General features: G+C 38.7%; 1 protein-coding gene across 1 annotated transcript; it reads left to right on the forward strand.

Moving 5' to 3' along the window:
• LOC132149381 (integrator complex subunit 1-like) lies at nt 1-26,115 on the forward strand. The gene is given in 48 exon segments (XM_059558567.1): nt 1-114; nt 512-602; nt 700-987; nt 1,564-1,760; nt 1,843-1,980; nt 2,057-2,216; nt 2,306-2,411; nt 3,407-3,588; nt 3,591-3,636; nt 3,751-3,892; nt 4,113-4,306; nt 4,388-4,494; nt 4,571-4,691; nt 5,336-5,413; nt 5,503-5,660; nt 5,800-5,896; nt 6,127-6,218; nt 6,304-6,364; nt 6,446-6,643; nt 6,836-6,965; nt 7,055-7,234; nt 7,863-7,997; nt 8,079-8,222; nt 8,305-8,409; nt 8,502-8,669; nt 8,760-8,871; nt 8,966-9,124; nt 9,487-9,633; nt 9,709-9,807; nt 9,938-10,062; nt 11,043-11,297; nt 11,386-11,534; nt 11,681-11,823; nt 14,680-14,860; nt 15,753-15,876; nt 18,548-18,675; nt 18,774-18,861; nt 19,383-19,609; nt 22,005-22,134; nt 22,237-22,370; nt 23,262-23,454; nt 23,663-23,784; nt 23,899-24,008; nt 24,097-24,213; nt 24,868-24,938; nt 25,030-25,121; nt 25,209-25,318; nt 25,749-26,115. Coding segments are annotated over 47 exon segments (6,414 nt in total). The 5' UTR covers nt 1-114; nt 512-547; the 3' UTR covers nt 25,865-26,115.
• Nucleotides 26,116-27,533: the final 1,418 nt, after the last annotated feature.

A 27,533-nucleotide genomic window follows, 5' to 3' on the forward strand; every position in this document is an offset into this window, starting at 1 on the left:
GACATCTGATTCAGGCTCCAGTGCTGCAGATGGCGCTGTCGCACTGCCAGGAAATTTCCACTGCAGCAGAAGTAGAAACAGTAGATCATGTAGCAGCGCCGTTGATAAACTGAGGTAGTTTATAAATATTTTCCCCTCATAATATGTACTTACTGTGTCCCGTATATTAAATATTTTTGACTGTATTTCGGCTAATGCTAGATTTTTTGCTAATACATTAACTTTACCTGCCTAAGTGTTTAAAGACTCAAGACGCTTGTAAACAGTAGGCTACAGAAGACATTGAAGAAAGGGCTCATAAAGGTCATAAAAGGCAATAAATGTCGTTTTATCAACAATGCACAGGATGATGAATTAGTCTGTCGGTTCTTAGTGTTACATTATAAGGACTATCAGCTCCAAATAGGCCATATCAACAAACGAAGCAGCTTGTATAGTTTACCTGAATGCAATTTTTGTATGGTTTGATGATATTGTAATTCAAAGCTTTTGGTGTTTATGTCTCTTACAGTTACAGTAAGTGGGAACTTGTGGAAATCGTGTCAAAATGAATCGACCAAAGCCAACAAGCATTAGGCGCCCTAGTAACACCAAACCATCAGGTACGATAATATTTTAGCTGTGATTATGGCAAAGAAATAGATTTATTAACTCTGTATACTTCTTGGACACGCTTAATCGTCCTGTAATGTCCCTCAGGTCACCCACCTCCAGGAGATTTCATTGCTCTTGGAGCGAAGAGTCAGAGCAGTGAGCCGAAAGCAAACCCAGCTCTCTTTAAGCCAGCGTCCACCGGTTTGCCCCCGGACCGCAAGAGAGAGGCGTCTTCATCCCTCCCCTCATCCTCCAGCCTGTCCGGTCTTTCCAAACGGCCCAAGCACTCTTCTACCCCACCCAGTGCCCTCTCACGCCTCGCTGAGGTGGCTGCTGTTGACAAAAGATCCATATCCCCCTCCATCAAAGAGCCATCTGTAGTTCCTATTGAAGGTGAGCTTAACAAACTTTTTAATTTTAAATTACAGAAAACGTTCTATAGAAAAACATATATCTAATTTAGGGTTTTAAAGTAAAGTGCAAAGTAAACAAATTAAAACATTGGCATGTAGCATTCTAGTATTTTTTATTTTATTTTATTTAGATTCAGTATTTTTTTTTTCAGAACAGTTTTAATTAAAGAACAATGAAAAGAGTAAAAATATTACATGCAATAAAACAAGTATTTATGTGAGTATTTTTAAGTATTTTTATTTAAGTGTCTATTTTCTGAATGCATGTTAAAGAAGTTAAAGTGCTGTTAAAATGCACTTTGTAATAATGTCACTTTTTTTTTTGGTTTTGTCTGTTTGCATGCAGTTCAGAAAATGTAACAGTATTTACATTTAGTATGTTTCCAAGACTTGCATTTTGACCCGTTTGAAGTGTGTTTGACTATTTTACAGCAAATATTTGAGTATTTAAGTGTTCTTTTTAGACATCCATAATCCAATCCAGTGTTCATATTTTCATGGACCTTGTTTTTATACAAAGTGTACATTCATGCAACATGTGATGGATTGTTTTCAGTGTCTCCTGCTGTACTTCTGGATGAGATCGAGGCAGCGGAGGCAGAGGGTAATGATGACCGCATTGAGGGTGTGCTCTGCGGGGCTGTCAAACAACTGAAGATGAACCGAGCCAAGCCTGACATGACGCTATACCTCAGCCTCATGTTTCTCGCTAAAATCAAGCCCAATGTCTTTGCCACTGAGGGTGTTATCGAGGTAGACAGAATCACCCGTGCTACAGTGCTGTCATTTCCTGTTGCTGGTGACTAAACTTATTGTGTTAAATGTCTTTATTCAGGCTCTCTGCAGTTTGCTCCGCCGTGACGCCTCAATCAACTTTAAGGCCAAGGGGAACAACCTGGTGTCTGTGCTGGCCTGTAACCTATTGATGGCTGCCTATGAGGAAGATGAAAACTGGCCTGAGATATTTGTCAAAGTAAGTGATCAAGCTGTCCAGTTTTCTTATCTCACTGTAATCATGGCACTGATACACTCATTGTGGGGTTTCCCAGGTCTACATTGAGGACTCTCTCGGTGAGCGTATCTGGGTGGACAGCTCGCAATGTAAAACGTTTGTTGATAACATCCAGACTGCCTTCACAACCAAGATGCCACCCAAGAGTATGCTGCTCCAGACGGAAACAGGGAGATCAGGGGGCGACCTCAGTGCTGGTTGGTGGTCCAAGACTTTTCTCAGTCATAGACGGAAATGTGTATGTTAGTAAAATTTCGAAGAATTGACACAAAATACTGTATTTTAGGGAACAGCCCTCATCCTTCCACTCCAGATGAGGATGAAGGTCAGACTGAGCTTTTAATTGCTGAAGAGAAACTGAGTCCAGAGGATGATGGACAGGTCATGCCCAGGTAGAGGAGTACATATATTCAAGAAGATGTGCCAGTCTTTAATGATATGAAATGAATTAATGAATTACATGCAATTAATTATTGCATTAAAAAACTAGAAGTAATATTTTTTAAATTGAGAAATGCGTGCATGCTTCAATTAATAGTTTTTTTTCTGTTAAAATATTTACACCATTCAAAAATTTGGTGTTTGTAAGATTTCTTATTTTTTTCTTTTTAAATAAATAAATAATTATATCTATTCAGCAGTGATGCCTTTAATTTACAAAAACTGACAGTAAAGACTTTTAGTAGTAGTAGTAAAAGCCCTTTATTGTCACTAGTCAATAAAGGTACCAGCGAAATTTACATTGTTTTGCCAAAGTTTTCTATTTATTAGATCAAATCAAAGCCAGCATCTGACCAATTAATACTAGCACTTACCTATTCTATTCCATTCTGTTCTATTCTATTCATTCTAATTTATTAAAAATGTAAAATTTAAAAAATTAAATAAAAAATAAACACCTTGCTATGTGTAGTGTGCTAGACTAACTGAGACTAAATAAAATATTAAGAAGCACAACTTTTTCAAAATTTGCTAATAATAAGAATAATTTCTTGAACAGCAAAAGACTGCTGCTTTTTTGAAGCTAAAAAAATTCAGCTTTGCATCACAGGAATACATTACATTTGAAAATATATTAACTTTGTTTTTACATTATTTAAAATTATTATATTTCACAATATTACTGTTTTTACTGTATATTTGAGCCATTAAATACATTGGTGAGCATAAGAGACTTCTTTAAAAATAAAAAATAAAAGTCTTACAAATTCCAAACATTTGAACAGTAGTGTATATGTAACAATAATGTGTATAGTTTTAAATATACAAGCCTTATATAAATGGACAGACATTTTGTTAGTTTTGGTACGACAGTATGCTCGGGTTTTTATCAGAATCATTTTACAAAGCTTTTGCTTTGTGTGACCTTTATCTTCTCTGGCTTCAGGTACGACGAGCTGGCTGAAAGTGTGGAGGAGTATGCCTTGGACGTCTTGAGGGACCAGCTGAACCGTCGCCAGCCCATGGATAACGTGTCCCGGAACCTTCTGCGCCTTCTCACGGCCACCTGTGGTTATAAAGAGGTCCGACTGATGGCCGTGCAGAGACTTGAGATGTGGTTACAGAATCCTGCCTCAAGCCTAAAGTTCTCCTCAACCACTACATGCTGTGTGTCAGGTCGAAATTATACCTTCAGACCTGAAATCTCAGTTTATACTCTACATATAATTCATTATTGTACTGTACTGTACATTTTTAAATGTATTTTTTTCATGTTTCTCTTGTCTGCAGGGAGCTTTTGAATGCACACCGAGATAATCTGGGCACCATGGTGAAGTTTGTGATCTTTAATGAGCTGTCAAATGCCAGAAATCCCAATAATATGCAAGTGCTCCATACAGTTTTGCAACATAGCCCAGAGCAGGCACCCAAGGTGACTTTTCAATCTACCTTGTTGGCTTCATGTACATTTATAAACCACTGTTGCTATTAAAAGAAGGTTTCACTGTAGATCTTGCTAATACTTGGTTTCAAAAACCCTAACCCAAAGAAGTATCATACTCTGACATGCACCACTTGTGGTATGGACATGAAGAAGGGACTCAACAAGTTGAATAACATATATTTTGCGCCTTGTTTTGTTTTGTCCCTAGTTTCTGGCCTTGGTGTTCCAGGACCTGCTGACCAATAAGGACGACTACCTGCGGGCCTCACGCGCTTTGCTCAGGGAAATCATTAAACAGACCAAACACGAGATCAACTTCCAGTCCTTCTGTTTAGGTCTCATGCAGGAAAGGAAAGAGGCCAGTTATGTGGACATGGAGTTTAAAGTGAGGACTGTATTGCTGTATTTATTATGTGCACTTATGAAAAGAACATCTGTATTGATGTTTTGCCTATACATCATGTTTTGTTTCCATCTCAGGAGCGTTTTTTTCATTCAAGTGACAGATCTCTTGACAGTGTCCATGATGCTTGGGATCACGGCTCAGGTCAAAGAGGCTGGCATTGCTTGGGACAAAGGAGAGAAGAAGAGTAAGATTTTTCATACTCCTGTAGCCTCATGTAACATTCAAAACTTTATGCTAATTAGGGTGCATATGCATTTCAGATCTGGAGGTGCTGAGGTCCTTTCAGAACCAGATCGCTGCCATCCAGAGAGATGCTGTGTGGTGGCTGCACTCTGTGGTTCCCACCATCAGTAAAGTGGGACCTAAAGACTATGTGCACTGGTATGAATCAGCTGGATGTAGGACCAGTGTTATTATTGTTAACTAAAGCCTCGTGCACACCAGGGCGATTATTTTTCAACGTGTCTTCTGTGTTCATACCCAAGCAATTTTTCACTGCCGATGAGCCGAATGAACGTGCAAATTCACTCCCTGACATTAGATGGCACTTAATGAAAAACAGAAATACCCCGGTACACATCTAATCCTATTTCATCTGCAACTCTTTCTTATTGACATTTTTGTAGTCGCTTGTCATGAAGCCCTTTGTGTTCAGACACCAATGAGACCAGCAGCTCTACATTCATTTTTTTTTTCCGTTTTGCAGACTCACATTGCATGAAAAATACATGAAATATGTTTAATACTATAATATTATAAATACTGCTAAAATAACACTATAGGGCTAATTTAAGGACATATATATATATATATATAGAATTTTTCATTTAAAGTGATAAATGATCAAATTTGCATCTCCTCCAAATGCAAATTTTTTTTGCACCAAAAACAATTAATTTGATATTTCCTGACCATTTAACTCTCTTGCTGGACCCTTAAAATGAATCTAGCACTTTTTGGCTGCTTGGAAGTCTGCAATGTAATCGCTTTTACATATAACATATTGTTTCATTGTTTTTCAACAGTCTTCACAAAGTGCTTTTCACAGAGCAGCCTGAGACATATTACAAATGGGACAACTGGCCGCCTGAGAGTGACCGAAAATGAGAATCTCTGCTTCAACATCTTTCAGAAAGAATGGTTGTTAGTACATTCAATTAATAGATGCTAATGCATCTCTCTTGTTTGTTAGTTTCTTTCTCCGGCTGTGCTCTGAGGTTCCTCTGTTAGAGGACACGCTGATGCGCATCTTGGTGATTGGTCTCTCTCGCGATCTGCCCCTGGGTCCAGCTGACGCCATGGAGCTGGCTGATCACCTGGTGAAGAGAGCTGCAGGAGTTCAGTCTGATGGTAAGACAGCGCTCCTGGTTAGAGGTGTGTTCGTAAAAGATGCATATTTTAACAATTAAAAATAGCTCAGAACTTTTTAGATTTACTTTTTACTTTTTTTTTTTTTTGGTGATATGTCTTCCCACATCATCAACTGTAGACTTGGAAGTGTTGTGAGTCGAGAGGATCCAACTCATCGATGCTGTGCTGAACCTTTGCACTTACCATCACCCAGAGAACATCCAGCTGCCTGCAGGGTACGGCCTTTACCTTTCACCGAGTTTATTCCCTGCTGTTTTTCACTTCAGCTTTATTATGCAGTGATTCATCAGCTTTATATTTCCAAATAATTACTGGGTGTCATGGACTATTTGCATTTAAAATTTTAGCTACATTGTGGTCAGTCCACTCCTGGCATCCAGAGCTCCACTTGTGGGCTGTTTATTCCCTCAAGAGGTGAAATGCTTTATTAAATGTTCCATTTTAGCTATCAACCTCCAAATCTTGCCATATCAACTCTTTACTGGAAGGCCTGGCTGCTGCTGCTTGTGGTGGCAGCGTTCAACCCACAGAAAATTGGTGAGGCCAGATATGAAGCAATACTTGCGATTTATAATAACATCTCATTAGAATGCCATTATATCGCTGTCACTGATGGTTTTAGGTTTGGCAGCGTGGGATGGTTACCCCACTCTGAAAATGCTCATGGAGATGGTTATGACAAAGTAAGTGTTCTGCGTATTGTGTTGAAATGTGGTTTTTATGGATATTTCAGCACCTGACACTTTCTTTTGCTCTCTCCTCAGCAACTACTCTTACCCTCCATGCACAGTGGCTGATGAGGAGACCAAAACCGAGATGATCAACCAAGAGCTGCAGATCTCTCAGAAGGAGAGGCAGGAGATCCTGGCCTTTGAGAGCCACTTGGCAGCCGCCTCCACCAAACAGACCATCACAGAGAACAACAGCCTCCTGCTGTCCCAGCTCACCAGCCTGGACCCAAAGTATGACTTCCTGTTTGTCAGTGTACTGATAATCCACCGTTTTATATTTAAACAGAGTGACTTGCAGTTGAAGAGCAAAGCAATTTTTCAAAGAATCAACAATATTTGTAATATTCAATGCCAGGTTTTTTAGACAACTAGATTAGGATGTTTTTACAGCTACACTGACCCAGTTTTTCATTCTATGCTCAGGGGACCCCCTCGTAGGCCACCGCCTCTTGTCCTGGATCAAGTAAAGAGTCTGAACCAGTCTTTGCGCCTGGGCCATCTGCTATGCCGCAGCCGCAACCCTGACTTCCTTCTCAATATTATCCAGAGACAAGTAAACACTCTCATATACTTGAGGAGCTGTGCTTTATGAGGGGCCGTGTTTAAGGGGCTTTCTAAATGCCATATATTTCCCCCATCCAGGCCTCCTCTCAGTCTATGCCATGGCTGGCTGATCTCGTCCAGTCCAGTGAGGGGTCCTTTGATGTGCTGCCCGTTCAATGCCTCTGTGAATTCCTCCTCCACGATGCTGCTGATGACGCCTCCTCTGTTGATGATGAGGAGGAAGGAGAAAGCAAAGAGCAGCGAGTGAAGAAAAGACAGGTAAAGCTCAGCCTTGACCGCACATTACTATTGTCTTTTTAAATTATTATTAATCTTTTTTTTTTTTTTTTCTGAAGTCATTTTGTAATGTTAGTCAAGGAATCTTAAACCAAAGTTTAGTTTTACATGAGCCTTTTTCCCAATCCGTATTGAAGTAATTTACACATTCATTTGTAAGGGAGGTCCAAATTGATAAAACTTTGTATAATTTTTATTTATAAATATGCTAAAAAAAAATACATGTATATTATGATCAAATAAAGATAAATAAAAGAGCAGTTAAAGGTACGCTGCTGTTCAAAAAATTGGGGTCAGTAAAATTAGAGAAATACTTTTATTGTAGCAAGGATGCATTTAATTGATCAAAAATTACAGTAAAGACATTTCTAGTATTACAAAACTAATATTAAAAATTATGTGCATTAAAGATTCGTGACAATTTTTTTTTTAGTTTGCACAAAAATATTGAGCAGCACAACTATTTTGAACATTGATAATAATAAGAAATGTTTCTTGAGCAGCAAATCAGCACTGAAGACTGGACTAACAAATCACAGAAATAGGTGATTTTAAATTCTAATAATATTTCACGATACTACTGGTTGTGCTTTTTGTGCTTCTCTGTCAGAGGCAGCTTCTTGGACGGCTCCAGGACCTGCTGCTGGGTCCTAAGGCTGATGAACAGACCACATGTGAAGTCTTGGACTACTTCCTCCGCCGTCTCAGTTCTTCTCAGGTGGCCTCTAGAGTACTGGCCATGAAGGTGCGGAGTTAATTAACCATCCACTGGTGCTTGATTCATTTAGACGGTTTAATAAGATGGTCGTTGTGATGTGTGTATCAGGGTTTGTCTCTGGTGCTGGAGCTCATGGAGGAGGACTCCGGAGATGCCGAGTTGCTGCCAGGCTACCAGTGGCTCCTTCAGGACCTCCCTAAACTGCCTCTGTTTGATAGTGTTCGAGGCTTGACGTCCAGCGCCTTACAGCAGGTCAGTCCTCATACACAAGTACAAGCTTATCAATATCTGTGACTTCCTCAGTTTATTGTGTTTTTGCGGTTTTCCAATTTAGGCCATTCACTTGGAAACTGATCCTCAGACCATCAGCGCATACCTGATTTACCTTTCCCAACATGCACCAGTGGAAGAGCAATCACTCCACAATGACCTGGTCTTGGTTAGTCTAAATCTGCAGCTTTTTATATGTCTCAAATAAGCTGTAGTCTAACCTTTTTCTTCTCTCCTGTCTTGTGTTTCATGTCTCCTCAGGATGTGGCTCGTCTGATAGTGGAACGCTCCACTATAATGAACTCCCTCTTTTCCAAGCACTCCTGCAGGGCCGAGTCTGATGCTGTTCTCTCCGCTCTTATCTCCATCTTCTCCACCTATATCCGTCGTATGAGGAAAACAAAAGAGGGAGAGGACCTCTATAGCTGGGTACTAAGGAACATATACCTGAACTGCAAATTCAAATTCCGTAATTACTGCGTGTGCACATGAATAAAGACCAAATTTGAAATCTCACAGTCGGAGTCTCAGGATCAAGTGTTCCTGCGGTGGACTACAGGAGAAACAGCCACCATGCACATCCTAGTGGTCCATGCTATGGTCATCCTGCTCACACTGGGACCTCCCAAAGGTGAGTATCTCTGTTGCAGTGTTGTGTGGTTAATTCTGCATTTTGCTTGTAGTAACAGCTACTGTGGTTGCTTTGTTTTTTTTGTTTTTCACAGGGGAAAGCGAGTTCTACACACTGCTTGATATCTGGTTTCCTGATAAAAAGCCCCTTCCTACTGCATTCCTGGTTGACACGTCAGAGGAAGCCCTTCTGTTGCCTGATTGGCTGAAATTAAGAATGATCCGATCTGAAGTCTCCCGACTGGTTGATGCAGGTATTAATAACTTGTATTTACAAATAAGGGGCAGTTTACTCTACCCTTTAAATGTTTAGTGTCTGAAAGAAGTCTTATGCTCACCAAGCCTGCATTTATTTACTTAAAAATACAGTAATTTTTCAGCAGTCTTCAGTGTCACATGATCCTTCAGAAATCATTCTAATATGCTGATTCGCTGTTCAAAAAACATTTCTTATTATTATCAATGCTGAAAGCAGTTTTGCAGCTTAATATTTTTGTATTTTGAATACAAGTCTTCATTTCATTAAAAAAAAAAGAAATCATACAGACTTTACTTGTAACTGAAGCGTAGTTGAGCTAATGTTTTTTTGTTGTTGTTTTTTTTTCTTCGTTCACAGCTCTACAGGATCTGGAGCCCCAGCAGCTGCTGTTGTTCGTCCAGTCCTTTGGGATCCCCGTCTCCAGCATGAGCAAACTGCTACAATATCTGGACCAGGCCGTGTCCCATGATCCTCAAACACTGGAGCAGAACATCATGGACAAAAGTGAGGGTCTTTGATTTAATATACTCTGTTCTCCCATGAAATGATGCTAACATCATATATGTTTCTACCTGTTAGACTACATGGCTCAACTAGTGGAGGTCCAGCATGAGAGAGGAGCCACGGGTGGACACACATTTCACAGTTTACTCAGTGCTTCACTTCCTCCACGCAGAGGTCAGGATCTCATGCCTTACACTGGGGATTCTGTCAGCACTGATTAATGGTGCTGTTTGACTCCGTTTGAGTTGCACAGAGTGATTCAATTCTGTACTAATGAGTCCTTTGCTGATCTGATGTTTTACAGACAGCTCAGAGATGAGCAGGGCTAAGGTTACCGTTGAAACGCCCCATGGCTCTGTGAAGATGAGAGCAGTGAGTCAGGTGCCAGTGATCGGCCCAGAGGATGATCTCGCTGGGATTCTACTACAGGTGCAAAATCTCACTATGAGATGCTCATTCTTCTTTATCAGAGGAGTTCTTTCTCCTGCCAAGATTTAATTCTGCAGTGGTTTTATTAATAACATATTATCTTGTCAGAGCTGTGTCACAGCAGTTATTGCATGTGCTTCTGATGTTGTCAATCTCTGGTTGGCATTCAGTGTTGTCCTGATCACTCTCTACTGAGGCTGGGTGACGTCGTAATGTATTACAATATGCACGTTATCGGATTGTGATTTAAAACTTTTGTCAAATTAATAAGAAACATTAGATCCGATTTGAAATTAAAATTCTGTTATTCCAAATCCATAAAACTTTCCTTGATCTTTGAAACACAAATGTAGATCATTTATTGAAACCTGAGAGAGTTCTATCCCTCCATTGAGAGTCCATTCCAATAAAAGATTTGACTCTTCAAAAAGTAATTCATATGAAGAGTGGTATAACCCATTATTCATCCATTTATTCATATACTAACACTGATCAGTGCGCATGCATAGAGCTCAAATATGATAAACACAAGCTCAACCATGCTTGATGTGCAAGAACAAATGTCATTAAAGTGATTTGTAATGTTCCAGGAAAGTTTGCACTGACAAGCTGTTTTAAACCACTTAAACTCCACAACACCTTTGTTTTCGAAAGACTTTTATACTGCGGTGCACGGGGAGCAGTTGGGTTTCGGTGCCTTGCTCAAGGGCACCTAAGTCGTGGTATTACCAGCCCGAGACTCGAACCCACAACCCTAGGGTTAGGAGTCAAACTCTCTAACCACTAGGCCATGACTTCCCCAAGAATACTATAATATTAACTGAATTGGTACAACCTTAGTGTATCTATCAAATAAAAAGTAAAAATCTTATATTTAAATTATGGTAACTTGGAAAATGATTTTCAAGAATATTTATTTAGCTCTTAATGACTTGATGGTGACCATTTTGTGTTTGCTGAATTCTCTTTTCTCCATGTAGCTCTTCCCTCTGAAGGTGGATCCGCGCTGGCCGCCGCCCCCGGTCTTGCCGTTGTCATTGGCTCTGCAGCAGACCCTGGCCCATGAGGTGCTGCAGGCACGACAGGGTCACATCCACCAGGGTGGTGTCACTGGGCGACTCCTACAAGCCTTTGCAGCCCTTCTAAACTCTACCCACGCTGGAGCCCTGGTCCTGGCAATGCACCACAGCCATACGATCTTCTGCCCTCTACTGCGCCAGCTCCATCTGTACCAGGCACATAACCAGTGCATACCTACATACTCAATATCATCACTGGTGCTTCCTTTTGCTTGCTCACTCAAATTCTCCTTTTCTCTTCTAGCGTTTGGCGTCTCAAGATGTTGGCTTCTCGTCACTGTTCTTCAATGCTGTTGTGCAGATGTTGACATGGTTGGAAAACTCAGCGGTAGAGACAGGGCCGCTCCACAGCCTCCTGAAATCTTTGGCAGCTCAGTACTCTCACAAACATCGCTGATCTTAGCCTAATCCTGAATCTTAGCCGTGCGGGTCATGTTTGCAAGCACATATTCAAACTGACAGCACAGAACTAGCTGAATCAACAGTCAGTAGAACAGTTTTTGGCCTGGCATGCTCTTGCGGGTGTATTGACTGTGTCCTGTGTCATCAGTTCGTACTGGATTTCTCCATTTGGCTGAAGCTCTGGCATACAGACGGGACTCTGAAGTGGCAGTGAGGGGGATTTTTGCCTCTCTGAGAGCTGGAGAAAAATGCAACGCTGAACCTGAACTCATAAGAAAAGGTATTTAAAGCACTTAAGAAGTAACATCATGAGGAATCAAACTGTCCTTGATCTTTTAAAATAAACATACTATATAGTTTGGAAATCAAAACCTCTTCCCTAGTCTAAAAAGAGAATTTATTGAAACAATGGTGAAATGACTCTTTCACACATGACTGCCCATATTTACACATCAAAGCCTAAGGAAATTCTGTGTTCTTAAGCTGGGCCTTCTCAGTCATGATATAATGTAGAGGAAATAAATTAGATGTATATTCCTAAATATATAGTGATAAGACTTAAAAGAGAGTTAAAGGGGTGGTTGATTGCGTTTTCACTTTTTTAAAGTTAGTGTGTAAGGTTGCTGTTTGAACAAACAATGTCTGCAAAGTTACGAAGCTGAAAGTTCAATGCAAATGGAGATATCGACTTTTAAAATTCTGACAGTTTAATGCCTACAAAAATGGCTGGTAAGGGACTACAATGAGCTTCTTCCCAGGTCCATTATGTCACGAAGCAAGATAAATCCCATCCCCGGGAATACGCAACAAAGGGGCAAGGCCATGTTGTGCTGCTTTAGAGAAGAGGAAGAGAAAACTAAGGGTGCATGTAAAAATCTCTTCTAATATGAATCGCTGTTGTCGTCTAACGATTCTAATGGATTCACAAGTTTCAAAATCAGTGTTCTATAGCAGCAGTTCTTAATTCTGTTCCTTATGTCCCCCTGCTCTGCATCTCTCTCTCTCTCATACAGCTCATCTCCAACAATGAACTGTTAAAATTATACACTTATTTTCACATAGCTATGAGAAGTATTAAACATTGCGTGCAGTTGCGTACTGTATTAAAGTTTTAATCAGGATAAAAACTTATATTAAAAGCTAACATATGCAGTAGCATTTACACATAACAGTGTATCTAAAAGTATGAGACACCAACAAACAAAAAACATAGGCCTACCATTAAAAGCCATGCTTGCACTGGTTCTGCACGATCCTCTTCAATAATATCCTCTGCGTCTCAATCAGGCTCAAACTGATAAGCGATATTAACTACGCCGTTGTTTACAATACAACCGGAGCACATGCCGCTGAGGTAAGGGGCGGGATGTTTAGACATGCACTATAGGTGGTTTAGCTAATCAAAACACACTGGGCTAGCTAAACAAATCAGAGCCCATCGCCTATTTCTGAGGGAGGGGCTTCATAAAAACAGAAAATGATCAGCGCGTTTCTCAGAGAATGGACAAGAGCGGTGTGAAATAAAGGTAAATGATGTGGAAAATATTTTTTTTTTTGTTTGTTTTTTGTTTTTTAAATGAAGCGTTGACATGTTAGACTGCATCCCATAAACACAGTCAAGCCTAGGAAAAAAAACTGTGAACCACCCATTTCAAAAAGAGTTTAACAAACCTTGTGCTGTTTTGGCTGTGTGTAGCCCCTGCTGCTCTGCACCTAAAATATACACTCAAAATGAAGTCAAGATGAAATACATCTGAGTGAAATGGATTATCTGAAGTGAAAAAAGCAGGACTTGATTCAGCCCATCAGTTGTTGATTGGATGGAAGCAGATCTGAATGTGAGCTTGCAGTTGATTGTAAGAAAGGGGTGGCAGACTAAATTATCAGAGAAGTCGGTCACACTACGTCACCAGAGAAGTCTAATGTTTCATTAGAAGATAAAGATGAAGCCAAGGTCACAAAAAGGTAAAAATACAACAAAGATAAACTTCACAATAAGATCAATAACATGCATGCAGAAAATGGATAAGGTGAATTTTCACTTAATGTTGACTAAGTGTTCACACAACTTTTTCTTTTTTTTAATTCTTTTTTTAAAGTTAACATGAATTTATATGTCAACGATGTTTATTTAGATGTTGTTATTCCTACATTAAAAAAAAAAAAAAAAACAGCAATCGGACCAAATATGGAAGAGCTCAACTGCTGTCTGTGTGTAGCACCTGCAACTCTGCAATTAAAATATACAATGTCCCTTAAGCAGTCACGCAATGTTTGGCAACATTCATCATCTTTATCATAAGTTCCAAAACTTGTTGTGCATCAGCTGCCCAGTTACATTGCTTACACAAGATGTGTGAAATAGGCCTAAGGATCAGAGAGGGGGTGTGTGGTACATGGTTATAAGAAACTAAATCATGACTGTTTGAGGCTCAGAAAAACTTATCTAACATTTTAAGTGAACATTAGGGGGGGGAAATCTAATACAACAGTATGATGTAACCCCTTGAATGTGGTGTGTGGCCAATATTACACAGCACTTATCTGCGTATTATGTTATTAACTTTAATCATAGCTCGTCTAGGAACCACGTGGGGTGTACTCTTACAACAATGTATGCATTGGACAAATATTTTGGAACTTGTGAGATGTCTGTGGCAAACGTAAGGCCAACAGGCGAGGAGGGAAGTGTAAGTCTGCTCTCCAGAGGCAGTTAAGGTCTGTGTGTTGGTGTTGGAGTGCTTGCCAGCATTAGTCAGTCTCTCCGGAGGGCAGCGTTTGACTCATGCACCAGCATCACCGCCGCTGTCCTAAATGTGTTTCTCTTCATATTTCAACATTCCTCTCTGAACCTCACCAAAACAAAAAAACAACCTCTCTCTCACACACACACAGAGCCACACATCCACTCCAGGGCTTGTTTACGTCCAATGGGAAGGGTTGACTTGCATCTTTATGAAGGTTAGTGTGGTAGGGCTGGAGGCCTAGCAGACAGGATTACGCCGAAGCAAAGCGTGTGGTTGTTCTCGTTTTCACAGTGTGGTATTGGCTGCGATTGTTTGTTTTTCCTTTGTTGGACCTGTGTGTGTTTCACAAGAGCGAAGGCATTCTAAAACAAAAACCTTGTGTCCCATAGTGTTGCAGGGCCTCGTGGAGGTGAAGTCTCCGTATCTTGAGGAGCTGTTGTCCCTGCTTATGACCATCGGTACAGAGACTGGAACCCCAGGACACACAGCCGGCCCAGTGGCCATGGTGATCTCTCTGCTGCTTCAGGAAACAGAGGAGCGAGGGGTGAAAATAGAGGTGGATTCCAAAATGTACGATGAGTCACTCACTTCCTCATCACAGATTTCCTTACTGTGTGCTGGTAATACTGTTTCTAGGTGGGGAAGGAACACACAGAAAAAATTGGTTTGCACTTGTTTTATCTTTGTCTAATGGCCAAAGTTACCATAGTAATATACAGATTAAATGCACATCATACATTTTTGGCTTTTGTAGCCCAACATTAAGACTCAAATACCATTTCATCAACAGCAAACCAGAAATGTGTTCTATTACCTCTTCTTATACTGCAGAGTCACAGTCTTGTCCATTTTAATCAAATATTAAGTTCATAACATGCGTGTATCTATATGCACAACTGGTACATTTAATTTTAATAAGAAATTGATGTTGCAATTCAGCAAGGATTTATGTGTGCAGACAGTAAAGATATTGATAATGTTGAAAAAAATTATACTTCATATTAGCGTTGTTCTTTTGAACTTTCTTTTTATCAGAAAATGCCCCCCCCCCCCAAAAAAGTATCATGGCTTACACAAAAATATTAAGCATCACAGCTGTTTTCAATATAAATAATAAGAAAAAAAATTCTTGAGCAGCAAATCATTATATTAAAATGATTTCTGAAGGATCATGTGACACTGAAGACTGGAGTAATGATGCTGAAAATACAGCTTTCCCACCACAATAATAAGTGGCATTCAGAAATATATTCAAATATAAACTTTTTACATTGTAATAATATTTCACAATTTTGCTGAATTTTATCAAATAAATGCAGCTCAAAAAACCGACCCCAAGTGTTTGAACACTGGTGTGCTACTGGTTGGCAATCACTGATTTAATTAGTGTAGTATTAATTTGCTGGAAACCCTGTGTATTTTTTGTGTTGATGATGTGTGTGTGTGTGTGTGTACTTGGCAGCACTGAGTCAAAGAAGCCTGGTTCGTGTTCAGGAGTCTTGGTTGACTGGCTGGAGTTGCTTGACCCTGAGGTGACCTCTGTTTGCTCGGATCTTCAGCAGAAGCTGCTTTTTGCTCAAAACAAGGTAAATAGCTTCTCTTAAGGCCATCCTTAAAAATATTTTTGTTTGCCGTAACCCGACCGACCCTGTCAATTTAGGACCGACTCAATTTTTTTTTTTTTTTTTTTTTTTTTTAGTCGACGACTTGCCGATTGTAAGTTTGCGTTAAGACCGACCAAATATTTTTTACTCTTCAAACAACTAATACAAAAGCAATAAAATAATATTAATTATATTTAAGTATTGTAAATATATACATTTCCTAGGCCTACATACAAACGAAGGCTATCTTCCTTAATAAAAAAAAACCTTGTGACTTCATCTATGTTTACACTATTGGTTAACGGATGTCACACTGTGGCCTGTGCGTTCGCTTCGTCTCATATTCTCATTCACTGTCAGAGTCAACGGTTCGCGCTTGGTAATGATGGCTGCGGCTGCAGTAAACGAAATGTTCGCTGTCACTGTTCAAAGTCATACGGGTTCGGGCACCATAATACATCTAAAAAATGCATTAAAACAGCTCAACACCGCTTTAACTTGGCACGAAGTTCTGGAAAACTGTGCCGAGATCTTTTCCCATCCCTTCTCCCGTCTAGTCTAAAACCGTGTCCGTGTCGACTGTCACTTTATGTTCGAAAATCTATTTTTGGAGCGCGTCCAGTTTTTTTTTTTGAACACGGTCACACAGCAACTGCAGCTTTGGACACACGTCTAACAGCAAATAATACTTCTGCAAAACGTTTTTCTAGTTGCAACAGAAATGTGAATTATGCCGGTATTCAGACAGTCTCATGCATACAGATACAGATTCTGGCTAGAATCGTCTAGGGCTGTCAAAATAGCTGAAAAACTAAATTCGAATTTTTGTATTCGAACAATTGTATTCGAATTTAAAATGCATAATTTCAGATAGGGTGAAGAAAAGCTTTTTGCTTCTCTTCTGAAGCCTCAATATAGCGCATGGAGCAAAATATTACTGCACATTTATTCAAAGCATTAGAATACATGACTGTGAAAAAACAACATAATAATAATTGGTTCATAAATTTTTTTTTAATATTAAGTTGCTTAAAGAACTATAAACAAAACAGCATCATGTATGCATGCATTGTTAAATAAATAAAAAGGGCGGAAACCCAGTCACACAGAATCATTTTTTTTTTATTTAAAAACATGAGATGCAGTGGGATGGGGAACAAAAACCCAACATAAAGTTTTGAGATATTTTTAGAAAATTAAATTAAAAACATTAATTGTACATGTCTTTCTCAACATGCGGCTCTCTTGTGCGAGACACGAGTCCAACAGTGTCCCTCTAGAAAATGCGCGAAATATGCGTTCTGTTTGAACGGCTTGGTTTCTCCACATGATGTTCTATTTTTTTTTTTTTTTTTTTTTTGTGTTTTTTTGTGGCTTCAACTGGATAGGCTAACATAACCTTATAATGCAATGCCACATACATTGTCATCGCATCTCGTGAGCCACTGATAAAGATCAAGTTTACTTCGGTCCGCACTCTGTCTGCATTATGTCCTTTTCATCATCCGCATGCGGGCATTTTTTGAGACCGTGTGGACGGTGCGCGTACACGAGGTGAAAGATGAGACAGCAGATACTGCGTGTCGAGCTCGTCCGCCTTTGAAAGTAGTGTAGACACAACTGTCAGCGCGGCGAGATGGAATGGAACACGGACTGTGAAGTACCAGGGCTCATAAGGCAGCTTCCTTAATGCACACCTAAAATTCGAATGCAACGTTTTTGCATTCGAATATGGATTTTTATTTTAAATTCGACGAATATTTTTTTTTGACAGCCCTAGAATCGCCTATGCAATTTTTTAATTGTTGTTGACATTTCTAATCGTAAACACAGCCATGTTGAAGCCTGCAGTAAATGTTTTGCATTATGGCAGTCCACTCTGCTTATTGTTTTTCGAAAATGTTGCACTCCTGTTTGTCATTGTGCACGTAACTTCACGCCAATAAATCATCAGAAATATTTGTCTTTACATTCCTCCTGCCTGTTGTCTGTGGATTTACCTATATTTGGTGTTATTTGCCGTATAAAACTTTAGACATGCAAAATCGATTCTACAATCGGTTCAATGAACACTTGTCACTCAAATCAAACAGGAATTTTTCACAAAAGTGACAACCCAAGAAAGCAAAGTAAACGTTCTCTCATTTGTAGGATGCAAGTAAAACAGTACCTCATTTTTTTTTCTTCTCACCTGAAATTCATGCAATAAACATGTTTTTGACAGATTTCAATTTGTTTGTGGTCTATATAGCCTGCATTAAAATGAGGTTTGCAATTATGCGCCCGAAGGCACGGGTTGAAGACCCAGTCAGTGACGTCACGATATGCTAATTTGTTGAAATTCATACCTAAGTCATCACCATCACCAAAATGTTCCTTTTTTTACATTGAAACTTGAAAAAAAAAATAGACCAAACTACCGACCCGTTTTTTTTTTTAAATTACTGTTACTGCAAACCAAAATATTTTTAAGGATGGCCTAACTGATCATGAGTGTGGCTGTGGGTTTTAACTGATTTTCCAATGGTGAGAAGTTTCGCTTCAAAACAAATGTTGCGAAAATGGAAGAAATACTTCTTGAACCAATGAACGGTTGCTGGATTTAATTGCATTTTAATACAAGATCAGTGTAACATGTCATTGTCTGTCTCAGGCTAAAAGTAGTGTGAGTGTGGCCCCTTCCTACAGGCCGTACCTGTTGGCTCTCCTCACGCACCACTCCAACTGGAGCACCTTACATCAGTGCATCAGCTCTCTGCTCAACAAACACCGAAACCAGAGGTCAGTGGCTCTCATTCTAATTCTCTCAATTAAACAGTTTACCCTCTTTCTGTTCTCACATCTCCAGTGTGTGTAGCTCTGTTTCTTCTGATCCCCAGACTGGACCCAACCTCAGCTCTAGACTTCCTGTGGGCCTGCAGTCACATTCCTCGCATTTGGCAGGGGCGAGATCAGAAAACCCCTCAGGTGTGCTTTAATATAACATCACAACTTTGAAATGTGACATTTATGTAACACCTTTTTTCAGCATCTTGGCTGGATTGTATTTTCTTATTTTACATGCAAATATTTTAGCCTGTCATAACGGTCAAGGTTCCAACAGTCTTGAATATATTTTTTTCCTGGTTATGCGCATCTTAAAATTATTTGAACGGCTAGAAGGTGTTCTTTCAAATGCAGTTTTTAGAGATGAGCATAAACGTCTTATGGAAAAAGTTTTAAAAACGATTTGGTCAAAAGGTGTGAGAACCCTGCTGCTTTACATGTGGAAGTCTTAAAGATACAGCAGCATAAACAGTCTGGTTTATTTTAAGGACTTATAGGAGAGTAGACAAAAGTCATTTCAAGCTAAATTGACATGTCTAAGAATATAGTAATTTTGTTATGGAATAGTTATTTGTAGTGGTCCAAAGATCTAGAACTACAATGTTTAGCCACAGATTGTATATTGTTATAAGTGTATAAGATGGGGTTTTGTGTCTCTGCAGAAGCGTACGGAGCAGTTTGTGTTGAAGCTGTCTTCTGAAGAGCTCATAAGTCTGGTGGACCTCATCCTTTCTGAGTCAGCCACCTCCAAGAGCGCTCTGGACCAGGTCTCCTGCTCCCTTCTCCAGTCACGCTTGCCCCTGCTGCATAGCTGTCTCCACTCAGACCTGGACAATGTCAAGAAAGTCTCGGAGTACCTCATCAGCTGTGTTAAGAAGTGGGGAGACAGGTACATTTTTTGAGTCTGTACAGGATTAAAAAAAAATCTAAATCACATCATTTTAAGTAAATCTCTCAAAGCACTGGATTTATTTCATAAGATGGTTAGTAAGCTGTCATTTTCATTACAATTTGGTTTAATAGTCAGAGCAATGATCTGGTAGTTAATGTGCATGCATTAGACACAGTGCATCTTGGTGGTTATATTGGATATACAGGTATAAGCACCGATCTATCTATCTATCTATCTATCTATCTATCTATCTATCTATCTATCTATCTATCTATCTATCTATATATATATATATATGTATATGTGTGTGTATTGAGTAGGATAGTGTAGTATTCAGCTCAAACTGCTTTACATATAGACTTTGATTTGTTGATGATTTTAGCCTTAAGTGTGCTGTGTCTGTTAACATTATTAAAAAAAAATTAATTAGTTTATTAGAACAGATGAGAAAGCTGGTGCATTTATCTTTGTGACTAAACATTGATAATAATTGTGATGAAATAAGTTTTAATTGCAATATGACATCCACACAAAGTTTGGGATCAGTAAGATTTTTATGTAAAGAAGTCTTTTATGCACACCAAGGTGTTTATTTAAGCAACAATACAGTAAAACATTGTGAAATATTATTACAATTTAAAATATTAGTCTTCTGTTTTAATTTATTTTATGACAATTTATTCCTGTGATGAAAAGCTGAATTTTCAGCCTCATAACTCCAGTCTTCAGTGTCACACGATCCTTCAGAAATCATTCTAATATGCTGATTTATTATGCTGATTATTATGCTTTGTTTCCGGATTCTTTGATAAAGAGTGAAAAAGAACCAGGTGGCATTTCGGTTATAACCAGAATCTAACTTTATTTGACCTAAAACTACCAGTGCTCTCTTGCTGCCTTGACAGCTCTGCTGTTTCCTTCATGAAGTACACTTGTAGTTTCTGTGCTGTTCTAGCTATGAAAAAGTGGAAGCAAAAGTCCCCCAAAACAGCAAGGACAACAGTGTGAGAGGTCAGGGATTGTACAAACACACCACTATTACAGAGCAAAAGCACTGAACTTCCTTCTTAAAGGCCCTCTTAAAGAGGCTTATAAATGTTTGTGATACCATGCCATTCCTTTGCTCACAACAGAAATGCTCTACATCAGGCACAATGGCGGAGGGGCTGTAATTAGTTCTTGTGGTGTGAAATGAGAAGCGGCTGACGTCGTTCAGCGCTGTGATCTTCTTGGAGAGCTCAGTGTAGTATAATGAGTGCACGAGGATTAAGGCTCAGGCTCTTCCTTTGGCTTCTGTTGTGAGACGTGCAGCTCAGACTGGGGCTGTCAGAGAGATCAGACCGGGCCTTTTTGTGGTGGCAGCCCCCCTTCCTTTCATGAATTTGCCTTCGGTTATTAAACCCCCTTAATGAGGGGGAAAAAACTTTGGACAAGGTCAGACAAAAAATTACTCCCAGAAATACGATATTTCTAAGTCTAGCTAAGCTGTCTTATGGTGAAGAATGGGCTGGGGTAATGCTGGCATGTAAAGAGTGTGTTTGGTGGGATAAACCGCCGTGTGTTTGTTTGGCATTCTCTCCGTATCTGTTGCTTGTGAGCACAACAGTGGATTAGCAAGCATAAACCACAATTAAGCAGGAGAGTTGTCTCATATATATATATATATATATATATTCTATAACATAGTGCTGTCTTTAAAGAATAATTATGTTCAAATTATATAATATTCATGATTCTTATTATGTGTCTCGTTTAATAACTTGAAGTTAATAATAATAATAATTAATATACAACATAAAACGTATGCATAAAGAGATTATTACATCATTATATTATTAGTTTCCTGCTACGTGACATGCTATTATCAGTCTGTTTTAAACTGCATTTTGCAGATTTTGAGAAATATTATATTGTCCAGAATCAAAAGTTATTTTTTCAAATTCAAATGTTAATTGTATTGGTGTTATATATTAAATATCTATTTTTAGTGCTTATTTAAAAGTTTACACTTAAAGGTATAATGTTGTAGTGTTGCATACAACTTTTATGTCTTCATGTTAATTGACTTTTAAAAATTAATTTGTCTGACCACAGAACCATTTAAAGTGAACTTGTGAGGGCAAAAGCGAGTAAAAATGGTGAAAAACGGTACCTTACACATTCATGTAAATAACCTAAACTCTAGATAATATAAAACCTGGTTAATCCATGGAAAAGTCTTCATGGTTGATGCGTCAAGTACTCTTTGTTGAACTTGACACATTACTCATGAAGCCTCTTCTGTAACCATCTGCAGTATAACTTAGTCACAGCGGTTGTGTGTGTGAGTGCTTTTTTTTTTGCCCGTTTCAGTTGTTCTTATTTATTGTGTTCATATGTGTGGTGTGTCCAGTATAATGAGTAAGAGGTGTCAGACGCTGCTTCTGCAGATCTACCTACACTTCCCAGAGGTCATCCAACACATCCAGCTACCAGAGGCCACCCTGAGTGGTCAGGGGGCAGCAGACGGCAGCACCTGCAAGGTAACCGCTGCAGTTTATGACACGTCAGGCCACGAGCTTCCTTTTAACAGCACCTGAAAGAGGAATCCTCTGCTTACCGCCTCTGTTTATATGCAAGTTCAGCTGGATGTTCTCGTGCATCGTCTCATCACTCTGCTAGCTGACACGGGAGATTCCAAATCAGCTGAGAACCGTGCGTCTGATGCCAGTCTGGCCTGCAGGAAACTGGCCGTCTCTCACCCTGTGCTTCTGCTCAGGTTTACAACACAAGCATTTTCCATTCAGTAAAAAAAAAAAAGAATACAAATCCCTGGGGGTTCCTGAGGGAACTGCAAGTGTTTCATGAGTTGCAAAAAAAAAAGATAATACAAAATATAAAATTACAATAAATAAAAACATAAAACAGATTCCAAACTCAGAGAACCATGAACATGCAAATGAGTTGTTAAATTGTTGAAATATTAACTTAAAACCTGTCAATTTCTGCATTTAATGAATATTAAATGTGAAATAATATTGCTTATTTTTGTTTAACTGACGTTTCATTGACACATGACAAGTGTCATATTGATTGTTATTTTTCATTTTTGAAATAGAGAAAATTCCTACATTTTAAGGAATACAATTAGAAAATCGATATTCAAACTGTAATAAAATAATAATATTAATAATAATTATTAGTGCTGTCAAGCGATTAAAATTTTTCTCTAATTAATTACAGAAAAACTGGTGTGCCAATTATTCAGTCAGATTAATCACCAATTAATTGGTCATCAGTTTGGGGTTGAGAAATTACACCCCAAAGGATAATTTAATGTCATTGTTGTGATGAGAGCATTGAATAGACCTTACAAAAAATGTAGCTTTAAATATTTTGATTCAAAATAGAATCTAATCACACTGAACCTTTAAGGCTACAATGTGGCCATAATGGTGTTTTCAGAAGCTGCATCTGAAATAGCATGGCAGGTTTGGGCCGGGGTGAGTTGTGTTAAATACCTTAAGAATTATATTAAATATGAATTAAATAATAATAATAACTATGCTATTATGAGATTTATTAAGCAAGTAAATAGGGTCCATTTCGATTTCATGTCGTCTGAGAGAATATGTGCTGAATGCATAATAGAGCTGTTTGTGTTTTTCAGACACCTGCCCATGATCACTGCCCTCCTGCACGGTCGCATCCATCTGAACCTGCAGGAGATCAGGCAGCAGAACCATCTGACCTTCTTCAGCGATGTCCTGGTGATCCTGGAGCTCCTGCAGCCGCTGGTTTTCCACTCTGACCACCAGAGGGCACTGCAGGACTGTCTGCTGTCCTTCATCAAAGTACTGCAGGTAGAAAGACCTCCTCTGGTAATGTACACTGCTCGCATTCTTTTAACACAAGGTTTAGTTTCTAGGAACTTTAATCATTTTTGCTGAAGAAAATGCTCTTAGTGCTATTACAGACCTCTCACAGTTAAATCAGTATTTGGTCAGTGAAACTTTACAAGCCAGTCGGTTTGGAAAAAATTTTCAGAATTTTCATGTGGTGTTTTTGCAGAACGTCAGGAGATCATCCCGTATGCCCATCATAAACAAATTTGTACAGTTCATCCAAAAGTACATAACCCATGATGCAGCATCCGCTGTGCCTTTCCTTCAGAAACACTCAGATGTGCTACAGTAAGACCCTTTTTGGTTGCATCAATCATTTCTGCATCATCAGATCCACTCAGTGCTACATTTCCTTTCTTTTTGTAAGTTATTTCTTTTCCCTGTGTTTTTTCTCAATCTCAGGGGACCATCGACTGAGAATCCGGACCTGGTGCAGCTCAAGTCTTTGCTCGCTGGACTGACTCTGCCTGTGAAGTCTGGTTCCTCTGAGAGCTCTGCTGAGGACAGAGACGGTAGGAGCTCACACCTCACATCACACGAGACAGAGCTACATGTGAGGTGATGGTCACCAGAGCCCGTCTCTTGCTCTTTGTGTTTCAGCTGAGGATTCGTCCTCCGGCTCCCTCCCTCTGGTCAACATCTCCACCTCCATGCCGCTGACTGCGGCTGACATGACCAAATGCCTGAAGAAGATCTCCAAAGGAGAACCAATTGAGGGTGAGATCAATTAATAGTTTTCAGAGCGCTTCCTAATATGCTCTTCTTGAAACAGACCCACATTAAATCATATTTACTGTTCATATTTTCTGAAGAATTCTTAAATAAGGCATAGAATAAATTAAATCAAGATTTTGATCAAATTAAGCTGATAGTATTACAATAACGTTGGAAGCTGAAATGACAAAAATAAATAAATAATAATAATAAAGACAAGGGCGAGGTGTAGGGGATTGTAAATTGTAGGCATTTGAATTGTGCAAGTTATGCAATTACATGTTGTTCTTATCAATTTTTATTATAAAATGTGAAATAATTACACAAAAAAATATAAATATATTGATATAAATATAAACTGAACACAAATAGGACCGGAAATAAAATATTAAATCTTTTTAATTATAATTATAATTATAAATAATTATCATTATTAAATATGTATTTTTTGTTATTCATTCTAAATAACTTTAGCATTACATGCTATTATTATCATTATAATATTTTTTTATATTAAAAAAATAGTTTATAATAGTTTTTTTGTAATTTGTGCGTAATTTACTGTAATTACTACAGTAAGTACATGTAATAAGGCCACTGTAAAATGAGTTGTTACCTTTTTTATATACCGTGATGTACTTTTGACTTTTGTTGTAGATGTGTTTGAAGGGTTGACTGAAGTGGATGAGAAATCCAAAAGAAATCCGGAAATCATTCAGTATTTCGTTGTAAGTACATTGCACAATGCACGCAGAATTGCGCAATAGACAGAAATTAGCGAGATTTAATAATTACAACCAGCTTGTCATGTATTATCAGAATGATCTGCAGAGGTTGATGAGTTCCCCTGAAGAAGTGTGCCGCAACATGGCGTTCAGTCTGGCCCTGCGGTGCATCCAGAACATCCCCAGGTGAGGTGCCTGCAGGCTAGTATGTGGTGTATATTAAATCGAAATGTCAAGTGCAAATACACTCACCATTATTTTTGCTCACTCTAGTATGGCTGCTGAATTCCTGCCAACATTCATGTACTGTCTGGGCAGCGGGGACTTTGATGTAGTGCAGACGGCCTTGAGAAACTTGCCTGAATATGTGCTGCTCTGTCAAGGTAGACAAACAGAGGATAACCTTATTATAAGAAACCATGATAATTGTTTTTGCTTGCTGTTGTTGTGTAAATTATTATTATTATTATTTTGCATTTGTTAAATACATTTTACCATTTCAAAACAATTTAAGATAATCTGACTGCATCTGTCAAATGCCGTTGATTATCACAACATAATTTTGTCTCATCCCTCAGTAGGAAGTGGAAATTCTGGAAATCTCAGAGGCATTTTAAAGGCTTTCAAGCAGAAATGTGCAAGCAGTTGTGTTTGCGTTAATGCGATTATTTTAAATTTTCTGACAACAAATTATGTATTATTTAAGCATGTGTGTGTTATTTTTCTGTGGTAATGGAGATCATGCAACAGATTCTGTCAGTTTTTTTTTGTTTTATAAGGAATCATCTCGGTTTTGTTTTTGTTTTTCCCCAGAACATGCTGATATTCTCCTCCATAAGGCGTTTTTAGTGGGCATCTACGGTCAGATTGACACCAGCTCCATGATCGCAGAATCCATGAAGGTCTTGCGCATGGAGGCAACGACATAGACGTCCGTTTCAAACATGTTGGCACACAGAGATTCTCTTTAAATCAGAAGTGTCATGCACTGTTGATCCTGTCCAGATCTGTGTTCAGATTCAACATTTAACGTGTACATTCCTAGACGTTATTCTTCAAATATTGAAAAGCATTTTCTGTTTCCAGTGATTCTTGTGTCTGCTGGGAGTGAAGTCTGTCATAAGTATTTTTGTCTACTGCTTTGAATAATAAAACAATGAGTTGTAGAAATGCTCCTAAACTTGTTTTTTAGTTTTGTTTCACTTTGTTTCCCTCTCTCTTTTGTAACACTTGTAAAATAACTCTTCCTATAGGAGGATAGGGGAAGGCTGTGATCGTTTTCCTTTGCTTGATTGCAAATGAGTGAGCATCAGCTTTCTCGGCCCCCCTTTCTTCACATTTTATCCCTAACAGATCTCAGCTATGCTGTGAATGCTGTGATTGAAGTCTATTTGCCATGAAAGTGCAAGTTGTTCTTGTCTAAAGTCAGAGATTTCATCTGTGTGGAGATGAGAAGGGAGAACGGCGTGCCAGCAGGTGAATGCCGCTCTCAGCCTCGGCTAAATTAACCATGGTGGTAATTGTTCAATCACACACACCAAAGATCCCTGTCTGAAGAGTGCATGAGGGCAGGCTGTTCAGAGCCGGGCAGAGAGTGAGTGTGCGGGTGTCTGGTTACACTGGGGTCTGAGTAAGCGGGTTATCTGAGTTTTGTAGAGGGCTGTCAGTGGACATGCCCGCACTGGCGGCTGCAGGACTGACAGGCTCTCAGCGAGCCCGCGCGGCCAAGTCCACCTGATGAAAGGAGCTTCTTCCTGTGTTCAGTTACATGCTCTGTGTTCTGCTTTTAACATGTCCTAAGCGGAATTTGTGAATCTTCATCTCTTCTGTGTTTTGAACTCAATGCCAGGCAGGTTCTACAATTAGGGTGCAGGGAGGGGTGTACATTTCCTGCTAAATGATTGACTATTGAGTTTAGCACATACAGGATGATTATTGCTGTTATTAAAGGGAATAAATATCAACATTTGCTGTTATTGCATAAGTGAGAATGTGTAAAATAGTAAAAACTTATAATTGATGTAAAATACTCTGTGTCGTAATAAGAATGCACTATGAATTCAGATTGAATGATTAGTATCAATTGGCCAAGAATTAGTTATGGAAAAATATTTTTTTTTTCGAAATGTACAGTACTGTCCAAACATTTGGGCTCAATGAGATTAAAAAAATAATGTTTTTGTTAGAATTGTCTTATGCTCACAAAGGCTGCATTTATGTATCCAAAAACAAATATAAAAAAAAATGGTAATGTTGTGAAAAATTATTACAATTTAAAATGACTATTCAAATATTTTAATATAATTTTGTTAATGTAGTGTAATGAATAAAAGTATTAATTTAAAAAAAGAAAGAAAATCTTACTGATACTAAATTTGTCATCATTAGTGTACAGTATATTTTACATGACATTATTAATTAAAATATTAAATAAAAACACCAATAATAACATTTCGCTTGCCACTTTCAATTTTGTTACTGTACAAGTCTAAATGAATTAGTGCCCAAATTTTTTTTTAACAAACTGACATAACATTTCATTGATCTGTGTATGTATTTTGATCAATATTGTCCAATGACAATATTTTTTTTATTTTA

The sequence above is a fragment of the Carassius carassius genome, chromosome 9 (genome assembly GCF_963082965.1).
Source record: "Carassius carassius chromosome 9, fCarCar2.1, whole genome shotgun sequence".
Lineage (NCBI taxonomy): Eukaryota > Metazoa > Chordata > Actinopteri > Cypriniformes > Cyprinidae > Carassius > Carassius carassius.